We start from the raw sequence: 22,745 nt of genomic DNA, 5'->3' as shown, positions 1-22,745 counted from the left end.
TCAGAGAGGCCGGGGCAGCTGCAGCCCTGGTGGGACACACGGGAGCCAGCCACTGTGGATGCCCGCTCTACCTCGGGACACCGGGGCTGGCAAACGCCCCGTCAGTCCTCCCCTTGACTTGTGAGCCTCGGGACCCAGCCGCACCTCCACCCGCCAACCTGAAGGAACCAGGAACTCAGGCCATGCAGCTGACTAGGTGGGGACAGAGTCCCGCCCATCAGAAGGCTGCCTCAAGGCCTCCCTGAGCGCACGGCTGGCCCTGAACAGGCCCTGTCCACCAGAGGGTCCGGGACCTGGCTGCACACACCGGCGCACAGGACCCAGACCTGGGAGCCCCAGGGCCTGCAGCCATCGACCCGAGGACCCAGCTCCATAGAGTGAACAGGCACCAGCCCCAGAATCTCCTGGGCCTCGGCCCCACTCCCTAGTGAGCCTGCTCTAGCCCTGGGACCAGCATCAGCCACCAGCAGGCAGAGACACACCCAAGGAAAACTGCAGCCTTGGAGTCTGCAGACTGAGCCCGCCCACGAGCTGGGCCCTGAACTGCCTACCTCCAGGCCAACACCAGCTCTGAGAGACACTGGGTCCCTTAGCCAGCTGCCCCAGGATCCAGTTCCACGCAACAGAGCTACAATTCCAGTTCTGGCACCCCCGGATCCTGCAGTTAGACCCCAGGACCTGGCTCTGCCTGTCACTGGGCTCACCAGGAGTGAGGCAGCCAGCCACCTGGTGACTCAGGTGCACCAACCAGTGACCAGCAAGCTCTGCACAAGGAGGTCCTGGCAAGCAACCAGACCGGGGGCCAGCCACGCCTGCGAGATCACCCATTGTAGTCAGCCCACCACAAGGGGAGGACCCACAGAGTCGTCTTAGGATGAGGCACCCCTAGAGCCCAGAGCTCTGGTGAGTGCTGCTGGGCTACAGAGGAAATCCCCTAACAAAGGTCGTTCTCCAAGGGCAGGAAATGTTACCAAGTTATCAGATACACAGAAATAAAACCAGCAAATAAGGCACAGTGAGATGACAGGAGAATGTGTTCCAAATATAGGAACAAGAAGAAACCCTAGAAGAAGAACTAAGTGGAGATACACGATTTACTTGAGAAAGAGTTCAAGGTACCAATTGTAAAGATGACCAAAGAACTCGAGAGAAGAATGACTCAACAGAGGGAGAAGTTAGGATTTTTAACAAATAGTTAGAAAATACAAACAACAACTAAACAGATGAAGAATACAACTGAAATAGAAAAATACACTAGAAGGAATTGGCAGCAGATTAAATGATACAGAGGAATGGATCAGTGAACCAGAAGACGGAGTAGTGGAAATCACTGCCACTGAGCAGAAAAAAGAATAAAAGAAATGAGAATAGTTTAAGAGATCGCTGGGGGCAATATCAAGTGCACCAACATTCTCAGTCAGGGCACCGGAAGAAGAGAGAACGTGGAAGACAACATACTTGAATACATAGTAGCTGAAAACTTCCTTAACCTGGGAAAGGAAACAGACTTCTTGGTTGAAAATCCACAGTCTGAAACAGGATCAACCCAAAGGGGACTACACTGACACTGTAATTAAAATGGCAAAAATTAAAAAATAAAGACAGCATATGAAAAGCATCAAGGTAAAAGCAACGAGTTACTTACAAAGGAGCTCCTATAAGGCTATCAGCTAACTTTTCCAGCCAAGATATGGAAGCAACTTAAGTGTCCATCAACTGATAAATGAATAAAGAAGATGTGAGATACACATACCCCCACACACACACAATGGAATCTCAGACATGAAAAAGAATGAAATTCTGTCATTTGCAACAATGTGAATGGATCTGGAGGGTATCAAGGCTAGTGAAAAAAGGCAGACAGAGAAAGACAAATACTGTGTTTCACCACTTATTCCTGGAATCTAAAAAACAAATGAGTGAATATTACAAAAAAGAAACAGACTCACAGATATGTAGATCCAGCTAGTGTTTACCTTGGGGAGCAGGATGGGGTAGGAGCAATATGGGGTGGGAGATTAAGGGATAAAAACTACTACGTATAAAATAAATAAGCTACAAGGATACATTGTACACACAGGAAATTACAGCCAATATTTTATAATAACTATAACTGGAGTATAACCTAGACAATTTTTGAATCACTATGTTATACACCTGAAGATAATATTATAAATCAATTATTATACCTCAATAAGAAAAGAATACATATGATATGCAAAATAATAAAGAGAAAGAAATGCAGGAAACGCCCTGGAGACAGTTCTTCATCTTCAGGTGTTTCCCTGCCCCTTCTTCCTAAGCTGTTAGACGTAACTTTCACCTGTCACTGGTATACAGACAGAATGTTGTTAGAGAACAAAGCAGCCTCGCGGGCTAGTGCACAGGGTGCCTAGAAAAGGTGGTGGGGACACTCCTACAGAACTTGGGAAGCAGCACAGGCCAGCGTCAAAGCTACACTATTGCAATGTTTCTCTTGACGGCACCCCAGCAGAACATGCTAGAATACGTTAACACCTGAAGGAAACAGTGTAGACGGGAGCAGCAGGACTGTGCGTCCCAGCGCCGCACGCCTGTGTCTGGAGGAGCAGCCTGACGCTGAGCATACGCAGCAGCTACCTCCGTCTGTCCACTGTACTGTCTGCTGTGACTGCCATTTCACCCTCTGCAAAGGCCATCCCAGACACACACACGCTCCATTCCGCCTGGACCTCCACCATCACGCGTCAGCGGACAAGACTGTCACGTGGGCCTGCTTCCGTTTTCCAGGGCGAAACATACATGTTGCCTACACACACCTGTCCCTCCTCCACAGACGTGCACGCTCCGTGTGTGCCTGGATCACAAGTCTGTCCCTCCTTGCTCTGTCTCCAGGGCCTCACGCTATTTATTATTCTATGCGTTATAAGTTGAAAATTCCCTTCAACCACCAGAAACGGAAACTCCATGAAGACAGGACCTCTGTCCTTTCTAAGCACTACTATACTTTTGATGCCTAGCACACGGCAGGCACTCAAAGCTATTTGTTGAAGGCAGGTATAAATAGATGAATAAGAGGTTAGAAAAGAATAATCTTTGAGTCTTCTGGTTCTGAAGTTCTAAAATTCTATTTGCAGAAGATCAAGTACATAAGGGATTTATGATTTAGGGTTAGAGGTTTTATCAAATTTCAATACTATTTTTCTAAATAAATATCATTTTTCTTTATTCCTTTGCTTCTGATAAATTCACTTTAATTTTGAGCTTATATTAAAGATGAAATAAACGAAACAGGAAATGTCAACAAATGGCGCTTACTCTTCTTTCCATCCATATCTGCATGGATCTTCCGAGCCAAGAACCCGCTTTTGTACACAGCAGCATTGGGGTCGTGAGGAATGTCCAGGAATGGGTTGGTAGTGCTCCCAATACGGCTGATGGTCTTTGGATGTGTTCCATTAGCCTTCTCATCGGTACCTTCGGACACAGACTTTTTTTTCTCTTCATCATCTCTAAAAGGATAAAACAAAGATGGAACACAAAGGTTGAGTTACACAGTATTCCCTGAACAGAGTCATCTGGCGTAAGAAATGGTCATACTTCTAATGGCCTGTAAGTCCCGATGACAGGACCACGATAAGCACAGCTGCGGTTCCCTAACAACTCCCGTGTGTCAGGCACTAGTGACCACGGCAGTCTTGGAAGACTGACATTAGTATCCTACACCACAGGTAAGGAAACAGACTCAGAACTTAGATAAACATGCCAAAGCACAGTCCTAGGAAAAGAGGAAGAAGCTGAGAGGCTATGGCTGCAGAGGCTCGAAAGTCTGGGCTTTCCATCTCCTACAGAACCCTCAGGTTTGTCTGCTTTCAAAACAAGTGGAACCTCGGGCAGAGACCGTGATTTTGATTTCTGCATGCCCTAGCATAGTGCCAAGCATACAGAATACGACAGGCAGAGATGAAGTCAGTGAACAGTATTAGACTATGTCTGCCAGATAAGCAGGTAATCTCTACTGATAACACCTCGGGTATGGCTGTCAGCGGGTTTGGGCACCACGCACGGTGCTTCGGCAGCTTACAGCTTCAGCTTTCCCACGCGCCCCTTCACCAACTGAGGAAGCCCCTAGTTGCCTCTGAGGCCCCGTTCCTTCAAGCAGGGAAAGTTTAACTCTGACATTACAACGTATGAAGTAGTATGTGAAGGAGGCAGTCAGAATCACTTAATAAAGCAGGGGCAGAGGAGAAGAAAGCTAATAAGCTCCGATATACTGCTGGAAAACAGATAACCAGAATAAGAGCATCTTCACCTGTTTCAATGTCCTGAATCACCTCTGGTTTCATTGCTATTAAACTTTGAATACTGATTTTTTTTTATTCAAAATTTCTATGAAAATATGGAATCTAGAAAAATGGTACTGATAAACCTCCTCGCAGGGCAGGGGTAGAGCGCGGACTTGTGGAGAGCAGGGGGAAGAGAGGGTGGGATGCACTGACATACGCACTCGTGGGAGGCCGCCGTAGAGCCCAGGGAGCTCAGCGCAGGGCTCCGTGACAACCTGCAGGGGTGGGATGGGCTGGTGGGAGGGAGGCTCGCGAAGGAACGCACGGATGTATAGCTGATTCATGCTGCTATACGGCATAAATTAACACAATATGGTAAGGAACGATCCTCCAATGAAAAATAAAAACTAATAATAAAAAATTCAACCAAAATAGCCACCGCCAAAATATATTTAAAATAAACCACAAGCTGAATAATCACCAAAATTGCTTGTTTGGTTATCAAAGAAAAATAGCGGGTTTTTCTATTGGTTATTTTATAAATAATTGTGACAGAAAATAACACTGGACTCAGGTAACTGTATTTTACTTTTAATTTAACTTTTATTAATAGATAGCTTTGGGTTTGCAAAGATAGTACAGAATTCCCTTATGCTCATCACCCAGTTTCCGCAGTGTTAATACTTTTTTTTTTTTTTTTTGCTTTGGTCACACCACACAGCAGCGGGGATCTTAGGTCCCTCACCAGGGACGGAACCCAGGCCCTCTGCAGTGGGAGCACGGAGTCCTAACCACTGGACCCTCATGGAATTCTCTGCAATGTTAACACCTTACATAACCCAAATAAAACTGTCAGAATTAAGAAGCTAATGATGCAATACTAAAAAGTAAACTTCAGACTTCATTCAGATTTCACCTTTTTTTTCACTAATGTTTTTTCTGTTTCCAGGATCCTATCCGTGACCCCACAGTGCACTTGGCTGTCATGACTCCTTGGTCGCCCCCAGACAGTGACAGTTCCTAGGCTTCCCCTTGTCCTTCATGACCTAGTACTAGTCATGAAGAGTACTAGTAGAGTACTAGTCAGTGGTTCTGCAGGGTTGAGGTCTTCTCATGATTAGACTGGGGCTATACATTCTTGGAAGGATATCATGGGTGACACCCTCTCAGCGTACCACGCCAGGAGGTGCGAGTTTCATCATTAGGGATGAACCTGGATTACTTGCTTAAGGTGGTTTGCGGCAAGTTTCTATACGGTGAAGTTACTATTTTCCTTTGTATGTGATTTGGGGGCGATAACTTGTGACTACGAAAACATCCTGTTTCTCCTTAAGCTTCTGACCACTAATTTTAGCATTCATCTGTGGATCTTGCTTATGACAATAATGTTGTGATGACCTAATGGTGATTTTCTTTATTTCCCTAATTTCTTCTTCACTACTAACTGGAATTCTTCTGTGAGTATGGACACGTAGATATTTATTTTATTCTTTGGATTATAATCAAACACCACAATTACTCTTTTGTTCAAATTTTTCCAGCTTTGGTCACTGGATGGCCTACGAAGTAGGCTTCCATGTCCTAGCAACATGTCTCATCGTTTTTCCTTTCTGTTTTGTAAGTACATCCTGTCTTTCCGATACCACAAGATGCTACCTTCAAGCTCATCTTGTATTTTCCCTGTCTCAGTCCTGGAAGAAACCACTCTCCAAGGAGCCCAGTCCTGTTTACTGGAGAATGGTATTTAGAAACCAAATCTAGGTGCTAGGTGCTCACTGCCTTTAGGGCCTCTCAACAGAAACACCTAGGGAAATGTGTGTGTAATATATATATATGTATGCATATATATAAATGTATAAAACATACATATATACATATAAAAATATATGAAACATATATATATATGCATTCATCCAGCTATCTATCCCTACCTCCCTCCCTTTCATGAGTTCATATGAATACATAGTGATATCTCCAGCCCAAGCCAGCAAGACAAAATTCATTCCAGCCTTTGCCCTTTGCTTATTTGTATTTCTTCAACACTGAGAAACCTGGCTCTCTTATCTACAATATACTTATTTATTTATATGTTCATCCCTAATAAATATATACAACAATGGTTACACAAGTCATTTGGAAAACAAATTAATTTGGTGTGGTCTGAACTATATCTTGCATTCTCCATACTGTGGCTGATATTTAAGAAATGAACAGACACAAAATCTACTGCTCCTTGAGATGCACAGTTCGGGGGGAATGCGCAACGCATCATGTATCCACCATCACAACACCAAACGGAACAGCTCGATCACCCCCAAATTCCCGCTGTTACCTTCTTTCAGTCAATTCCTCTCCCTGACCAGTTCCTGGGAACCACCAGTCTCTTTTCCTTTCCAATAGTTTTGGCATTCTTAAAATGTCACATAAATGGTTTAATGTACTTGGCAAAACATATTTAAGATTCATCCATACTGTTGCGAGAATCAGCAGTTTGTTCCCATTTATTGCTGAGTACTATTTTGTTTTCTAGACATAGTTTATTTATGCATTTACTTTCCCCTACCTGACCTCCAGCTTGACCGAGGTAAAACTGATTTATTTACTTATTTTTACATTTATTATTTTGCTTCTGGCTGACTGTGTCTTTGTTCCGCACATGGGCTTTCTTTGGTTGTGGGGAGCGGGGCTGCTCAGTAGCTGTGATGCGCGGGCTCCTCATTGCCGGGGTCTCTCTTGTCCAGAGCACGTGCTCTGGGGCGCACGGGCTTCAGCAACTGCAGCACGCAGGCTCAGTGCCCCACAGCGGGTGGGAATCCTTCCGGGCCAGGGATCGAACTGGTGTACCTTGCATTGCGAGGCAGATTCTTAATCACTGTACACCAGCGAAGCACCTAGTTTACGAAGGTATTTTAAGTATACAACCTAATCATTTGATATACACATACATGGTGAAAGGTTCCCCAATACCGAACTAACAAATTCAATACCTCACATATTTACAGATGTATTTATTTTTGTATATCTCTCAGTAAATCTCTCAGTATCTCTCTCAGTAAATTTCAGTTATACAATGCACTGTTACCAACTGGAGTCACCGTGCTTTATATTATTTCCTCAGAATTTACTAACCTTTCTGCATCAAGTTTGTACTCTCTGAACAGTTTCTCCTTATTCCCCTACCCCTTAGCCCTGGAAATCACCTTTCTACTCTGTTCCTGTTTACTTGCCAAGTTGTGTCCGAATCTTGTAACCCCATGGACTGTAGCCCACCAGGCTCCTCTGTCCATGGGATTCTCCAGGCAAGAATACTGGAGTGGGTTGCCATTTCCTTCTCCAGGGAATCTTCCCAATCAGGAACTGAACCTGGGTTTCCCGCATTGCAGGCAGATTCTTTACCAACTGAACTATGAGGGAAACCCTTTATTTCTATAGGTTAAACTTTAAAACTAAACTTTAAACTTAACTTTAAAACTTTTAACTAAACTTTAAAACTAAAGAGCCTCTTCATGAAATTGAAAGAGGAGAGTGAAAAAGTTGGCTAAAAGCTCAACATTCAGAAAACTAAGATTGTGGCATCTGGTCCCATCATTTCATGGCAAATAGATGGGGAAACAGTGGAAACAGTGGCTGACTTTATTTTGGGGGTCTCCAAAATCACTGCAGATGGTGACACAGCCATGAAATTAAAAGACACTTGCTCCTTGGAAGAAAAGTTATGACCAACCTAGACAGCATATTAAAAAGCAGAAACATTACTTTGCCAACAAAGGTCCATCTAGTCAAAGCTATGCTTTTTCCAATAGTCACGTATAGATGTGAGAGTTGGACTATAAAGGAAGCTGAGCGCAGAAGAATTGATGCTTTTGAACTGTGGTGTTGGAGAAGACTCTTGAGAGTCCCTTGGACTGCAAGGAGATCCAACCAGTCCATCCTAAAGGAGATCAGTCCTGGGTGTTCATTGGAAGGACTGATGCTGAAGCTGAAACTCCAATCATTTGGCCACTTGATGCAAAGAGCTGACTCATTGGAAACGACCCTGATGCTGGGAAAGATTGAAGGCAGGAGGAGAAGGGGATGACAGAAGAGGAGATGGTTGATGGCATCACTGACTGAATGGACATGAGTTTGAGTTAAACTCTGGGAGCTGGTGATGGACAGGGAGGCCTGGCGTGCTGCGGTCCATGGGGTCGCAAAGAGTCGGACACAACTGAGTGACTAAACTGAACTGAACTGAAACTTTAAAAACAATTCTTGATATAAGTGAATCCCTATGGTATTTAACTTTATTTATTTCACTTAGCATAATGCCCTCCAGTTCATCCAGTTTGTCAAAAACGACAGAACTTCTTTCCTGTTTTAGGACTGCATAGTATACCTCTCTCTCTCTCTGTGATATCTTTAACCATTCATTCCTTCATAGATGGACACGGCTGTCTTCATATTTGGCTATTGTAAATAATGCCGCTCTAATCATGGGAGTACAGAAACCTCTGAAATAATCTCTTTATTTTGGCTATATCTCTAAAAGTAGGATTGCTGAACATACGGTAGTTCTGTTTTTAATTTTTTGAGGAACATCTGTAATCTTTTCCATAGTGGCTGTACCAGTTTACATTGCCACCAATAGTGCTTTTGTGGGTTCTCTTTCTGTAACATACGTGCCAGCATTTGTTACCTCTTCTCTTTTTGATAACAGACATCCTAACAGGCGATGTATCTCATGTGGTTTTGATGCATTTCCATGATAAGGGATGTTGAACACCTTTACGTATACCTGTCAACTTCTTTCATGCCTCTTTGGAAAAGAATGTCTACTTAGGTCCTTTCCAAACTTTTTGAGTTATTTGATTTTATGCTAACGAATTATAGGGGATTTTAAAGGAAAATAAAAGAGAAAAAATAAAAAAAAGAAAAAATAATAAAAAAGAAAAAATAAAAAAAGAAGAAAAAAAAAAAAAAGTAAAATTATATCTAGGAGTTTCTCTGGAGCTGTTGCGGTCAGTGTGGGATTGGCTCAGTTTCAGATAGCTCCTCGTTCCAGCTTACACTTCTCGATATCGACAGGCCCCTTCTGGTGTAGCCGGTGTTTTCTAGAGGGATTTTAATCTGTTGCAGCAGTCCCTTCTGAAGCGGTTCCCTCTGTTTATTTGGCTTCTGTTTGCCGGTCTCTTCGGAGCCTCATTTCCGCCCTGACACAGGCGGGCGGAGGTGGACTCTTATTCAGGTAGCTGGTTCCGTCGCGCTGCGGGGAGGGGCTTGCACCGCGGGGCGGGGCTGGTGCTGCGGGGACGGGCTGGGGCTGCCAGGAGGGGCTGGCGCTGCTTTCTCCGTCTGCGCTGCTCAGGCTCCTGGCCGTTCTATATGGAGCGCGCCCCGCGCTGCGCGAGGCTCCAGCCCTCGGGTGTTCCACAAAAGCGCGGACGAAAAGCTGCGCCTGCTCTCTGTGCCTTCCCCGTCAGAGCGGTCCAGGCAGCCAGGGGCTCGGTGGGCGCACTCTCCCCAGGTGTGGCGCGCCCCCTCCCTTCCGCGGACCCAGTCTCAGTTTCCGCTGGCGCCAGTCGGGTGCGCGCGCCTTCTGCCCTCCGGGTCCCCAGCCCCAGTCCCCGCCCGCGCCGGTCGGGTGCCTGCGCCCTGTGTCTCGCCGCGACCTTCCCCTCCCCCCTGCCTCCTGCCTCCGGCGGGGCTGGGCCGGTCCGCAGCCTGCGAGCTCTTCTCTGGACTTTCTCGGTCTCTTTGTTCTGCGAACGGCCGGCAGTGTGTTCCGGCCGGTTATTTTTCTCTCTCTCTTTTGGTCTCCCACAGTTCAAGTTGGCAACTCACAGAAGCTCCCTCCGATTGTCCTCAGGGCGCTCAGGCCCGGACCCTACCCCAAGCAATGCCGCCTAAGACTCCCTTCCCGGGACGGATCTCCGTCCTTAGCTCTTTTGTCTCACTTTTTATCTTTTATATTTTGTCCTACCTCCTTTCGAAGACAATGGGCTGCTTTTCTGGGCGCCTGATGACCTCAGCTAGCGATCAGAAGTTGTTTTGCGAAGTTTGCTCTGCGTTCAGTTATTCTTTTGATGAATTTGTAGGAGAGAAAGTGGTCTCCCCGTCCTACTCCTCCGCCATCTTGGCTCCTCCCGTGCTAACGAATTATAGAAAGTCATTGTATAGTTTGGAATAATTAACCAACTGTCAGATATAAGATTTGCAAAAAACGTTCTCTTATTCCATAGGCTGCCTTTTCATTTTGTCGATGGTTTCATGCTATACAGAGCTTTTTAGTTGACACAGCCCCACTTGCTTATTTTTGCTAGCTGCCAAATTAAAAAAAAAAAAAATCGGTCAAAATCAATGTCAAGGAGTTTAATGGTTTCAGGTCTTATATTCAAGGCTTTCGGCCATTTTGAGTTGAATTTTGTGTTTGGTGTAAGATGAAGTCCAGTTTCATTCTTTTGCATGTAGACGCCCATTTTCCTAACACTACTGAAGGGACAATCCTTTCTCCATGTACATGCTTGACTGCCTTGTGAGCTAATCTCTGGGTTACTGGGCTCTACTGACCTGTCGTGTCTGTTTCTATGTCAGTACTGTACAGTTTTGATTGTTTACAGTTTGAAACCAGGAATTTGTGATGCATCCAACTTTGTTCCTCTTTCCTCAAGACTGCTTTGGCTATTCAGGGGTCTTCTGTGGTTCCATACAAATTTTAGCATTGTTCTATTCCTGTGAAAAACGCCATTGGAATTTTGATGAGGATTGCACTGAATCTTTAGATTGTTTTGAGTATTATGAACACTTAACAATGTTAATTATTCAAATCCATTAGCACAGAATATTTTTCATTTGTGTCCTCTTCAGTTTCTTCTATCAATGCCTTATACATTTCAGTGTATACTCCTTTAACTTCCTGGGTCAAATTTATCCCTAAGCATTTCATTGCTTTTGATGCCACTGTAAAAATGACTGTTTTCTTAATATCTATTTCTGATTGTTTACTGTTGGTATATAAAATATAACTAATTTTTGTATATTGGTTTTATATTATTCACTTAATTTATTAATTCTAATAGTTTTTGGTAGACTCTTTAGGGCTTTCTGTATATATTACCCTGCCACCTATAAATAAAGACAATTTTACTCTTTCCTTTTCAATTTGAATGCCTTTTATTTTTCTCATCTAATTGCCATGGTATGCTTATCTTCTTCCTGATTTTAGAAGAAATATTTTCCAAGGTTGAGCATGATATTTACTGTGGGCTGGTCACATATGGCCTTTATTATGTTATGTACGTTCCCTCTATACTCAGTTTTTTGAGTCTTTATTAGAAATGGCTTTCTTGGTGGCTCAGACAGTGAAGAATCTGCGTGCAATGAAGGAGCCCCAGGTTCCCCTGGATTGGGAAGATCCCCTGGAGAAGGAAATGGCTACCCCCACTCCAGTACTCTTGCCTGGAGAATTGCATGAACAGAGGAGCCTGGCAGACTACAGCCCATGGGGTTGCAAACAGTCGGACATGACTGAGCGACTGATACACACATACACATTAGAAATGGATGATGAATTCTGTTAAATGCTTTTTCAGCATCTATTGAGATTACAAGATTTGTATCCTCTGTTTTACTAATGTGATGAGTCACATCTATAGATTTACAGATTTGACCCATCCTTGCATCTCTGGAATAAATCCTACTTATCTTGACGTATGTTGCTTGTCCTGTTGAACTCAGTCTCCTAATATTTTGTCGAGGATTGTTCGCATCTGTGTTCCTCAGGAACACTAATCTGTGATCTTCTTTTCTGAAGCGTCCTTGTCTGGTTCTGGTCTCAGGGTGAAGATGGCCTCATAAATGAGTCTGATTGAGATACTCCTGTTCATTTTTTCCTATAGCTTAAGGATTGGCACTAATTCTTCTTCGAATGTTTGGCAGGATTCACCAGTGAAGTCATCGGGTCTTGGACTTTTATTTGTTGTTTTGTTTATTTGATCAGTAATCAAATATCTGTCCAAGTAATTACTAGTAACTGGTCCATTCAGTTTTATGTTTTGGTTTTTCATGATTCACTCTTGGTACGTTGTACATTTCTAGGAATTCACCCTTTTCTTCTACTTTGTCCAATTTGTTTATAAAATAGTCTCTTATGATTCTTTGCATTTCCGTGGAATCAGTTATAATCTCTATTTCATTTCTAGTTTATTTGAGTCCTCTTTATTTCAGTCCAAATACAGTCTTGTTTAATATATTCCATTGAGGTTTTGGGAGAAGGAAGTGGCAACCCGCTCCAGTATTCTTGCCTGGAGAATCCCATGGACAGAGAAGCCTGGCAGGCTACAGTCCAGCAGGGGTCACAAAGAATTGAATATGATTAAAGTGACTTAGCACATACACAGTGAGGTTTTTGGATGAAATTATCATTTTCCCCCATATAAACATCAGCCAAAAGAAGTAGTTACACAAATACGGGAGCCACTGGCTACACATGGCTACTTAGAACTTAAAGTGTGGGTAGTCCAAATTGAGATGTACAGTAAGTAAAAAAAAAAAAAAAAAAAGAAAATACACCATATTTCAAGAAGACTTAGTACAAAAAAGGAAAACATTTCAACAGTTTTTATACCTATTACATATTGACATGATAATATTCTAGATACACTGGGCTAAATACAAAATAATTTATAAAATTAGTTTTACCAATTTTGTTTTATAATATAGCTACTGAAATTTTTTAAATTACTTATGTAGCATGCACCTCATTTCCTTTGGAAAGGCTGTTGTTAGAGAGGCCTGTATATCCTAAGACATATTAAAACCAAAAACAAAAACAGGAGAACGATAATTGAGAAATGTGAACACAATACTGCTGAGTACAACCCTGACAGCAAAATGAGGGCCGAAAGTACTCAATCCTGCAAAACAGGGATGCTTCGTATTACAAAAGTTAATGAAAAGACCAAGTCACCTTACAGTTACATTTGCTTTATTCCTTATTGAGTCACTGTAGGGTTTTATTGCTTTTACAGATACCATAAATCTCAGTGTTTTCCCATAACGGAGGCTGTTTCCACTGTATATGGGAGCAGATATAAATTAATCCAAATTACTGATAAAAGAATTCTATAAATTTATCTGCTATCAGCAAGAGAGCTTTTTTTGTTCTCAAAGTAAACTGCATCTTAGGTCCTGGACCTCGACCACCCAATGACTCATACATGATTACACAGAGGACAGGATGAAGAATGTGTTGGGAAAGTGAACTCATTTCTACAGGAAATAGCCCACCTAACTAGGACTTCTCTGTGTTCACTGAACCACTAAGACATACAAATAATTTTGTTAAATTAAGAAGAGACATAGCTGGGCTCTCTATCTTACTTGTGAGGAGAATGATTCATATTATATATTTTGTACATTTAAAGACCTAGAGTATATTCTACTGAGATTCCAGACATCTCAACACCTTACAACCTACAAAATTCCCCAACACATTCTGCATTCTGTCCTCTGTGTAATCATGTATGAGCCACTGGGTGGTCTAAGTTCAGGACTTAAGATGCAGTTTATTTTGAGAACAACAAATCTATTTCTCTGTTCTTTCTAAGATCGACTGTAGATCACAAATTTACTGTATCCTATACTATGTGACTTTTATTTTTAAACAAAAAAGATAGATAAGGAATCATACTAGTCCACCCAAGTCTTATATTTCACTGGATCAACTGCTTCTTAAAATTGGCAAGAGCTGAACATCATTACACTGACCCAGCCACTGAACAGATTTTGAACTACCCCATTTTGGCAAGTCTTAGCAGACTGGAGTTTCAGCTGTATCAAAGCTGTTACGCTAGCGCCAAACTCAAAAAGTAAGCTATCTTGAAGGGACTCAGTTATATGAAATCTAAATATAAATTGGTGGAACTTTCATGTATGTGTGTGTATGTTTGTGTCTGGGGAAAGGAGGGAATAATAGCTGACAGGAAAACAAAAACCTTCTCCAGAGCAGAACTGGAATATTTACTTAACTTGAATTCATTCAGAAACAATCATGAAGACTATGGTAATGGAGCTGGACAATAAAGGTAAGCTCCGGAAATTTTCACCATTCAAACTGAAATTCTTAAATTATTAAATTAGCAACTTCTCATCCCCCTTACCCCAAACACTGGCAGCCACTATTTCACTTTCTCTGGCAGCCACTATTTCATTTTCTGTCTCTATGAATTGGATGACTCTAAGTATACTGCATATCGGTGGAAAGCATTTGTCTTTCTATGGCAGGCTTATTTCACCTAGTATAATGTCTTCTAGGTCCACTTATGTTAGCACAAACGACAGGATTTTCCCATTTTTTTTCTGGCTGCATAACATCCCATTATATATACTCCACAACTTGATCCATTTATCCATGATGGATACTTAAGTTGTTTCCATGTCTTGACGATCATAAACAGTGCCGCTTCAAACATGGGAGTGCAAATAGCTTTTTGAAGTTATTATTTTCATTTCCTTTGGATATATTTGCAGCAGTAAAATTGCTGGATCATATGGTGGCTTTGTTTTTAATTTTTTGAGAGACCTTCATACTATTTTCCATAGTGGCTACACCAGTTTACAATCCCATTAACAGGGCAGAAGGGCTTCCTTTTTCCACAGTCTTGTCAGCATTTATTGTCTCTTGTCTTTCAGATGATGGGCATCCCTAATAAGCATGAGGTGATATCTCATTGTGGTTTTGTATTTCCCTCATGAATTAGTGATATTGAGCATCTCCTTGTGTACCAGCTGGCCTTTTAAGTACAACTTCTTTGGGAAAATGTCTAGTCAAGTCTTATGCCCATTTGTTAATTGGAATATTTGTTTTTTTGCTATTGGATTGCATGAGTTCTTTATATATTTTGGATATTACCCCTTATCAGAAAATATACAATATTTCCTCTCTCACAGGTTGCTTTTTTTTTTTGTTTTGGTTTACTTTATTTTACTTCTATCTCTTCAGAACAAGTTACTAAATAAAGTGGCTGAATCTCTGTTCTTCACTCTAGCATCTTTGACTTTTAAAGTTTATTTTTAATTGAAGTATAGCTGATTTACCTTATTATATTTGCTTTTTCACTTTGTTGGTTATTTCTTTTGATGTGAAGCAGCTTTTTCTTTGATGTATTCCCACTTGTTTTTGATTTTGTGACTTGTCTTTTAGGTGTCATATCTAAAAAATCACTGCCAAAACCCACATCAAGATTTTTTTTCTCATGTTTTCTTCTAGGAATTTCATGGTTTCAGGTCTTGCATTCAAGTCTTTAACCCACTTTGACTTAATTTTTGCGAGTGGTATAAGATAGGTATCTAGTTTTATTCTTTTACATGTGAATATCCAATTTCCCCAGCAACACAGATAAAGAGAGTTTTCCCCATTGAGTACTCTGGGTCCTTCGTAAGATATCAGTTGACCGTATACGCTTGGCTTACGCTGGGATCTCAGTCCTGGTCCATTGATCTATTTGTTTTTATGCCATTATCACACTGTTTTCATTACATTACCTTTATAGCATAGCTTGAAATTAGGGAGTGTGATGCTGCCTGCCTGGATGGGACCAGGCGGGCAGCTCACGGTTTGGGACCCTGAATCAGTCAAGAGTGTGCCCTGAACGTCCTAGTTGGGTGAACTTACTCGTTTTGCCTTGCAGGTGGAGGAAGCCCGGGGTTGTGCTCCGTGTTCAGAACCACTGTAAACAGGGCTCCTCATGGGCAGCTCAGCTTCCTGGGTGCTCTTGTGAGGTTCCCTGGCTGGGGGGGTGCAAGCTGCAGGTGGCAAACAGTGGGGTTATGAATTAAGTCCCCCTTCCTGAACTCAGCCAGAAGAGCAGCTCCAAGGCCACTGATGCTCTGTGTGTGGTCCTGACTCCAGCTGACCTGTGGCTCAAGTTCCCTGGCCAGACAGCTTTGGCTCTAGGGGACGAGAGGCTCTGCTTCCCCTCCTCTCGGCTTGAGCATTGCTGGGTGATGCAACTTCCAGGAGTCCACAGCAGCCCTTCCTGTCAGATGGGGTTGGGGCCACACTCGGCAACAGGTATGACTGTGACTCTGCTCTTCTGCCTGGGCTGGAGTCAAGCAGGCTCCAGGGCTGCAGAAATTCCTCATCGAGGACCTCGTTTAGGCAGACCTACACGCTGCTCAATTGCCCTGGTCAGCCTGGGCCACTGACTTGGGGCAGCAGATGAGCTCAGCTGCTGGTTGGGTTAATAATCGGCCCTGCAGGTAGGAACGTGGTCTGCCAAGCCCCTCTTCCTCCCCCGTCTCAATCAGAGGCCCAGGACTGAGCCCCAAGGCTCCCAGGTGATTCCCATGGGCGCGATCAGAGCAGGGACTCCTACAAAGACACGCACAGTGCTGAGTGCAGTGCAGGGGGTGGTTCTGGTTGGCGGCCGGTTCACCCTTCTCACGGGGCGACCACAGGCTCAAGGGAGACCCCTGTGCACAGTGGGTGGGGGGCGGGGGGCGGGCGCTGGCCTGTGGAAGGGGCCGTGCAGTCACCACGCAGCTCTCCTCCTGCCTTTCTGGTGACGGCTGCTTTGTCTCTGGGGTACAGGGGCGCCCCCGACTCCTCTCTGCGTTCCAGGAATCTCTCAGGGGTGTCTTTTTTTGTTACTTGTTGTTCTTAGGAGGTGGAGTAAAGTCGGGAACAACCTGTGCTGCCATCTGGATGACGTCCTTACTTCTTCTTCATTGACGTATAGTTAATGTATAACATTATGTAAGTTACAGGTGTACAATATAGTGATTCACGATTTGAAAGGTTACACTCCATATATAGTTATTATAAAACACTAGTTCTACTCCCCACGCTATACCGGTTTCCTTGTAGCTTCTTTTATACAGAGTAGTTAGTACCTCTAACCTTCTACGTCTGTTGCCCCTCCCTGCTTCTCTCTCCACTGGTGAATGCAAGCTGGTTCTCTTTGTGACTTTTTTTTTTTTAATTTTTTGGTGGTTGTTGTTATATTGACTAGTTTGCTTTATTTTTTAGATCCCACATATAAGTGATATCACATAGTATTTTCCTTTCTCTGTATGACTTATTTTACTAAGCATAGTACCCTCTCCAAGTCCTTTCAGGTTGTTGCCGATGGCAAAAGTTCCTTCTTTTCATGACTGAGTACCATTCCAGTGTGCACGTTTGTGCGTGTGTGTGTATGTGTGTATCACATCTTTATCTGTTCACCTGTGGATGTTCACTTAGGCTGTATCCATATCTTGACTACTGTGAACAGTGCTGCTACCCACACTGGGCAGCATGCATCTTTTTGAGTGAGTGATTTTTCAGAACACAGAATTTTAGGTTGGTGAGGTTTGTCTCTCAACACTTTAAATGTCTCACTATACTCTCTGCTTACATAGTCTGAGTCAGAAGTTCTTGGGTTTGTTCCTTCAAAGGTAAGGTGCTTTTCTCATCCAGCTTCTTTCAAGACTTCTTTCCTTATCTTTGATTTTCTGCAGGATGTAAATGAAATGCCTGGCTGTACTTTTTCTTTTTTCACAGCTGTAGTTTTTTTCCTGCTTGGTTTTCTCGGTCTCCTGGATTGACAGCTTGGTGTCTGACCTTAACTTGGGGAGATTCTCAGTCATCGTTGCTCCAAGTATCTCCTGGTCCCTCTTCCCCAGGCCTTGTGGGCGTGTCTCTTTTTCTCTCTTTTCTCTTTCTGGCCCTCATTATGTGCATGTTCTTAATCTTATGAAGTTGTCTCAGAGTTCTTGGATATTTTGTTCCTTCTCCTCTTCCAAGTGTTTTTTCTCTTTGCTTATCTGTTTTTGAAGTTTTTATTGACATATTCTTAAGCTCACAGAGATTCTTTTCTCAGATGTGACCAGTCTACTAACGAGCTCATCAAAAGCCTTCTTTACTTCTGTTACAGTGTTTTTGATCCCTGGCATTTCTTTTTGATTCTTCTTAGATTTCCATTTCTTTGCTCACACTGTCCATCTGTTCTGCATGCTGTCTACTGTATTCATTAGAGCCCATGGCATAGTAATCATTGTTTTAAGTTCCTGGTCTGACAATTCCAAATTTCAAGCCATGTCTGAGTCTGGTTTTGATGATGGCTCTGTCTTTCCAAACCATGTATCTTTTAGTATGGCTTGTAATTTTCTCTTGAAAGTCACAATCAGTGTACTGAGTAAAAGCAACCGCTACAAACGTGGCTCTCGTGGGGAAGGGAAGCATTCCATAGCTCTCAGATTTGGTCTCGGTCTTTAATCAGCCTGTGCCTCTGAACTGTGAACTTCACTGTGCTTCTCAGCACCCACCCCAGCATCCCTCGGCAAACCCAGAGGGTCAGGGTTGCCTCTGCTCCTTTAGTTCTGGTTTCTCAGTCTGTATTCAAGTTAGGGGGTGCTGAGCCTAGCACATCCGGCAGTTACTCAGATCCCCACTGCCTTCTCCAATCTAACTTTCTGGGGGGCCTTGAACTTGGGGTTATAAAGTGGATGACTCACTTCATTTGGCTCAGTATTTTGTGTACATACTTCTCTTGCCATTAAACATTAAAAACAGGAGTGGGGTATGAATTAGGTCCTCCACCTTGAGCATCTAGTCATTACCATGAACATCATTCTAACTTAATTTCTTAATTCCACAACCACCCAAAATAGATATCAACACAGTTAAAAATCAAGGTTCAGACAGGTTAGCCTCTCATGGGCAGGTAACGGGGGGCCTCCCTGATTAGAAAGATTTGAAAGTCACCATCTACAGGGATACCTATTGAGCACAGAAGGCAGCGAGCAGCCAAGCCCTTGCTTGTCTCCAGGAGAGAGTCACTGCAGCTCAGAAATGATTACAAGGAGGCTTCAGCTGACAGGCAGTGTGCGAGGCAGTGAAGATCAAAACGATTAAGGCCCTTTGAAGGACTCATAGTCCAGCAGGGGGAAAAATACAAATGACAATGCGTAGTATGTTTTTATAAAAAGGAGTATTATAATACACACTTCGATAGAGTTGAGCACAAACCAGTGTAGGACCAGTGAGAAGGGAAGAGTTCATATCAAACACGCTGAATAATAAGCAAAAGGAATCTGTATGGAGTCTAGTAGGGTGATGGACTGTGGTGATTATCATACAGCTCCGTGAATTTATAAAAAACCATGAAATTGGACACTTAAATGGATGAATTTTACGGTATATAAGTTATACAGGAGATCAAACCAGTCAATCCTAAAGGAAATCAACCCTAAATATTCATTAGAAGGACTGATGCTGAAGCTGAGGCTCCAATGCTTTGGCCACCTGATGTGAAGAGCTGACTCATTGGAAAAGATCCTGATGCTGGGAAAGATTGAAGGCAGGAGGAGAAGGGGACGACAGGGGATGAGGTGGTTGGATGGCATCACCAACACAATGGACATGAGTTTGAGCAAACTCTGGGAGATGGTGAAGGACAGGAAAGCCTGGTGTGCTGCAGTCCATGGGGTCGCAGAGTCAAACGTGACTGAGCGACTACGAACAACAAAGTTACACCTCAGTAAATCCATTCCTAGAAAATGAATATAGTGGTTGAGGGCAGGCACAGAACATTACGTTGAATATAAACCCAATACTGTGATCAACTGATTGCTGGAAAATAAAGTGAAGAATAATATTATAAAAAATGTGCTGACTTGTCATGGGGCTTCCAATTTACATCATGTGGCATAGGTAGGTTGACTTTAAATTGGACCTGTCTTTGTCACTGACCAAAAAAAAAAAGAAGTTCAATTTTAAAGTTCTGATGAAAACAAGAAATAGGTTTTATTTTCTAAAATTACCTTATTCTGACACAGATATCTTACCTGTAAAAAAGAGAATATGCTTTTATTAAAAATGTCAAGCTCCATCATTAGCCCTTTAACACTAACAAGAATGCTGCCAGATGGGAGGAGGAGGTAGGTTTTCTGAAATAAAGGACCTGACTACATGTACAATTACTATAGCATGCTTTCCAAACTGAAAAAAATAAACTACAGATATTAATAGTTAAAAAAAAAAAAAAACACATTGTTGGAAGTATTCTGGGGTCAAGACTGATGTTAGATGTTTTCAAAAGATGTACTATGAAAATTTTAATGGGCAACTAAAAATAACTTCCTCATTACTGATCAGGCTAAATTTTTCACCTAGGAAAATGTAGGTTTTGTGTGTATATTACCATGCACACATACAAAATGCTCAGTGGAATCCAAACAACTATGGTCTAAAATGTCCCAGGTAATATGTTAGCCATTGTGCGCATATTCATGTAGAAATTATATTTATTGTATTTTCTTCTAAGCAAAGGCTTAGCAATTGATATAGATGATATAAAATTCTAAATTGTCAGCATATTAGGAAAAAACTTTACTTATAGCCCAGCCTCTATAATTGTTTGTATCTCAGGGATTTAAAGTTGCTTTGGGAGGAGTGGGCTACTGACATTACAGCCACATTCCATTTGCTCTCCAACCTGTTTACTCAGCATATTCTACAGTTAAAGATAATATTTGTAAATTATATCACTTTGATCATTGTTTTTCTGGATATTAAAGCTGTTATAGCAATAAAATTCTTAAAAATTCTAAGTATCCATCTCAATCTCATCATTGAGATGCCACTTACACAGAGAGCTGACATCTTTTTTTTTTAATTTGCCCTTAATTTTAAAGCTAGAAGTTGGGTGACAAATGTGTCCAGTTTCCTATCTACCTGAGTTCAACATATTTGAGATGGCTGAGAAAAATAGCTGCTTATAGATTAAATGCTAAGCGTGAGCTATGATTCAGATTCTTCATAAAATTTTACTTCAAAAAGTTAAGTGAGAAAACTTCCCCTAATTCTACACCCTGAAATCTTCCTTTAAATACCAAAATCCAGGATTCACATTCAGTATCATTTTTAGCCAACAAATTTTTAAGCAAAATCAACTCTTCAGCTCAAAATGTAATTCAATAATCACTTTTTTATAACTAAGACATCGCTGCTCTTTGTTCCCTATCTTATACTCAAAGCATTTTCACTGAACTTCTAAACAGAACAATCAAACCAATAACATCCTTTATACTTTTACCTTATGTTCACATAGATTATCTTCTAAATTTGTGAGTTCCACCTAATATTAACATTAGAATTATTATTAAGATTCCAGCATGATTAGCATTCTTCAGTTAGGCATGTAAGTAAGTAAATAAGTGTTAGTCACTCAGTCGTGCCCGACTCATGTAAGGGTGACCAAACTGAGTGATGACGGTAGAGCCCAAGAAAAGAAAATCTGTCACTGCTTAATCTTTTTCCTCTTTTGATTGCCATGGAATGATGGGACCGGATGCCATGATCTTAGATTTTGGATGTTGAATTTCAAGCCAGTTTTTTCACTCTCCTCTTTCACCTTCATCAAGAGGCTCTTTAGTTCCTCTCCACTTTCTTCCATTAAAGTAGTATCATCTGCATACCTGAGGTTGCTGGTTTTCTCACAGCAATCTAGATTCTAGCTTGTGATTCATCTAGCCCAGCATTTCTCATGATGTACTCTGCATATAAGTTAAATAAGCAGGGTGACAATATACAGCCTTGATGTACTCCTTTCCCAATTTTGAACCAGTTGGTTGCTCCATGTCCGGTTCTAACTGTTGCTTCTTGATCTGCAGACAGGCTTCTCAGGAGACAGTAATGGTAGTCTGGTACTCTGATCTTTTTTTTAAAATCTTTTTAAGAATTTTCCAGTTTGTTGTGATCCACACAGTCAAAGGCTTTATTGTAGTCAATGAAGCAGATGTTTTTCTGGAAGTCCCTTGTTTTCTCCATAATCTAGCAAATATTGGCAATTTGGTTCCTGGTTCCTCGGCCTCTTTGAAACACCACTTGTACATGTGAAAGTTCTCGGTTCACCTACTGCTGAAGCCTAGCTTGAAGGATTTTGAGCATAATCTTACTAGCATGTGTAATGAGCACAATTGTACAGTAGTTTGAACATTCTTTGGCACTTGCCTTCTTTTGGGACTAGAATGAAAACTGATCTTTACTAGTCCTGTGGCCACTGCTGCATTTTCCAAATTTGCTGGCATGTTGAATGCAGCACTTTAACAGCATCATCTTTTAGGATTTGAAATAGCTCAGCTGGAATTCTATCACCTCCACTAGCCTTGTTTGTAGTGATGCTTCCTAAGGCCCATTTGCCTTCACACTCCAGGATGTCAGGCTCTAGGTGAGTGACCACACTATTGTTATCCAGGTCATTAAGACCTTTCTTGTATAGTTCTTCTGTGTATTCTTGCCACCTCTTCTTAATCTTTTCTGCTTTGGTTAGGTCCTTACTATTTCTGTCTTATCATGCCCACCCTCGCATGAAATATTCCCTGGATATCTCCAGTTTTCCTGAAGAGATCTCTGATCTTCCCATTCTATTGTTAACCTCTATTTCTTTGCACTGCTCTTTTAAGAAGCCCCTCTTATCTCTCCTTGGTATTGTCTGGAACTCTGCATTCAGTCGGGTATAT

General features: G+C 42.2%; 1 protein-coding gene across 9 annotated transcripts in view; it reads right to left on the bottom strand.

Moving 5' to 3' along the window:
* Positions 1-22,745, bottom strand: part of PSD3 (pleckstrin and Sec7 domain containing 3) — a 404,084-nt gene that overhangs the window by 95,413 nt on the left and 285,926 nt on the right. For all 9 annotated transcript variants that reach the window (XM_061134564.1, XM_061134566.1, XM_061134568.1 and 6 more), the window contains one exon: positions 3,298-3,491. In XM_061134564.1, the coding sequence (XP_060990547.1) occupies positions 3,298-3,491 (194 nt within the window). The remainder of the gene's footprint in view (positions 1-3,297; positions 3,492-22,745) is intronic.

The sequence above is a fragment of the Dama dama genome, chromosome 32, assembly GCF_033118175.1.
Source record: "Dama dama isolate Ldn47 chromosome 32, ASM3311817v1, whole genome shotgun sequence".
NCBI classification, from domain to species: Eukaryota; Metazoa; Chordata; class Mammalia; order Artiodactyla; family Cervidae; genus Dama; species Dama dama.
Note: the sequence above shows the minus strand (reverse complement) of the source record. Positions and strands in the feature narration are given on the sequence as shown.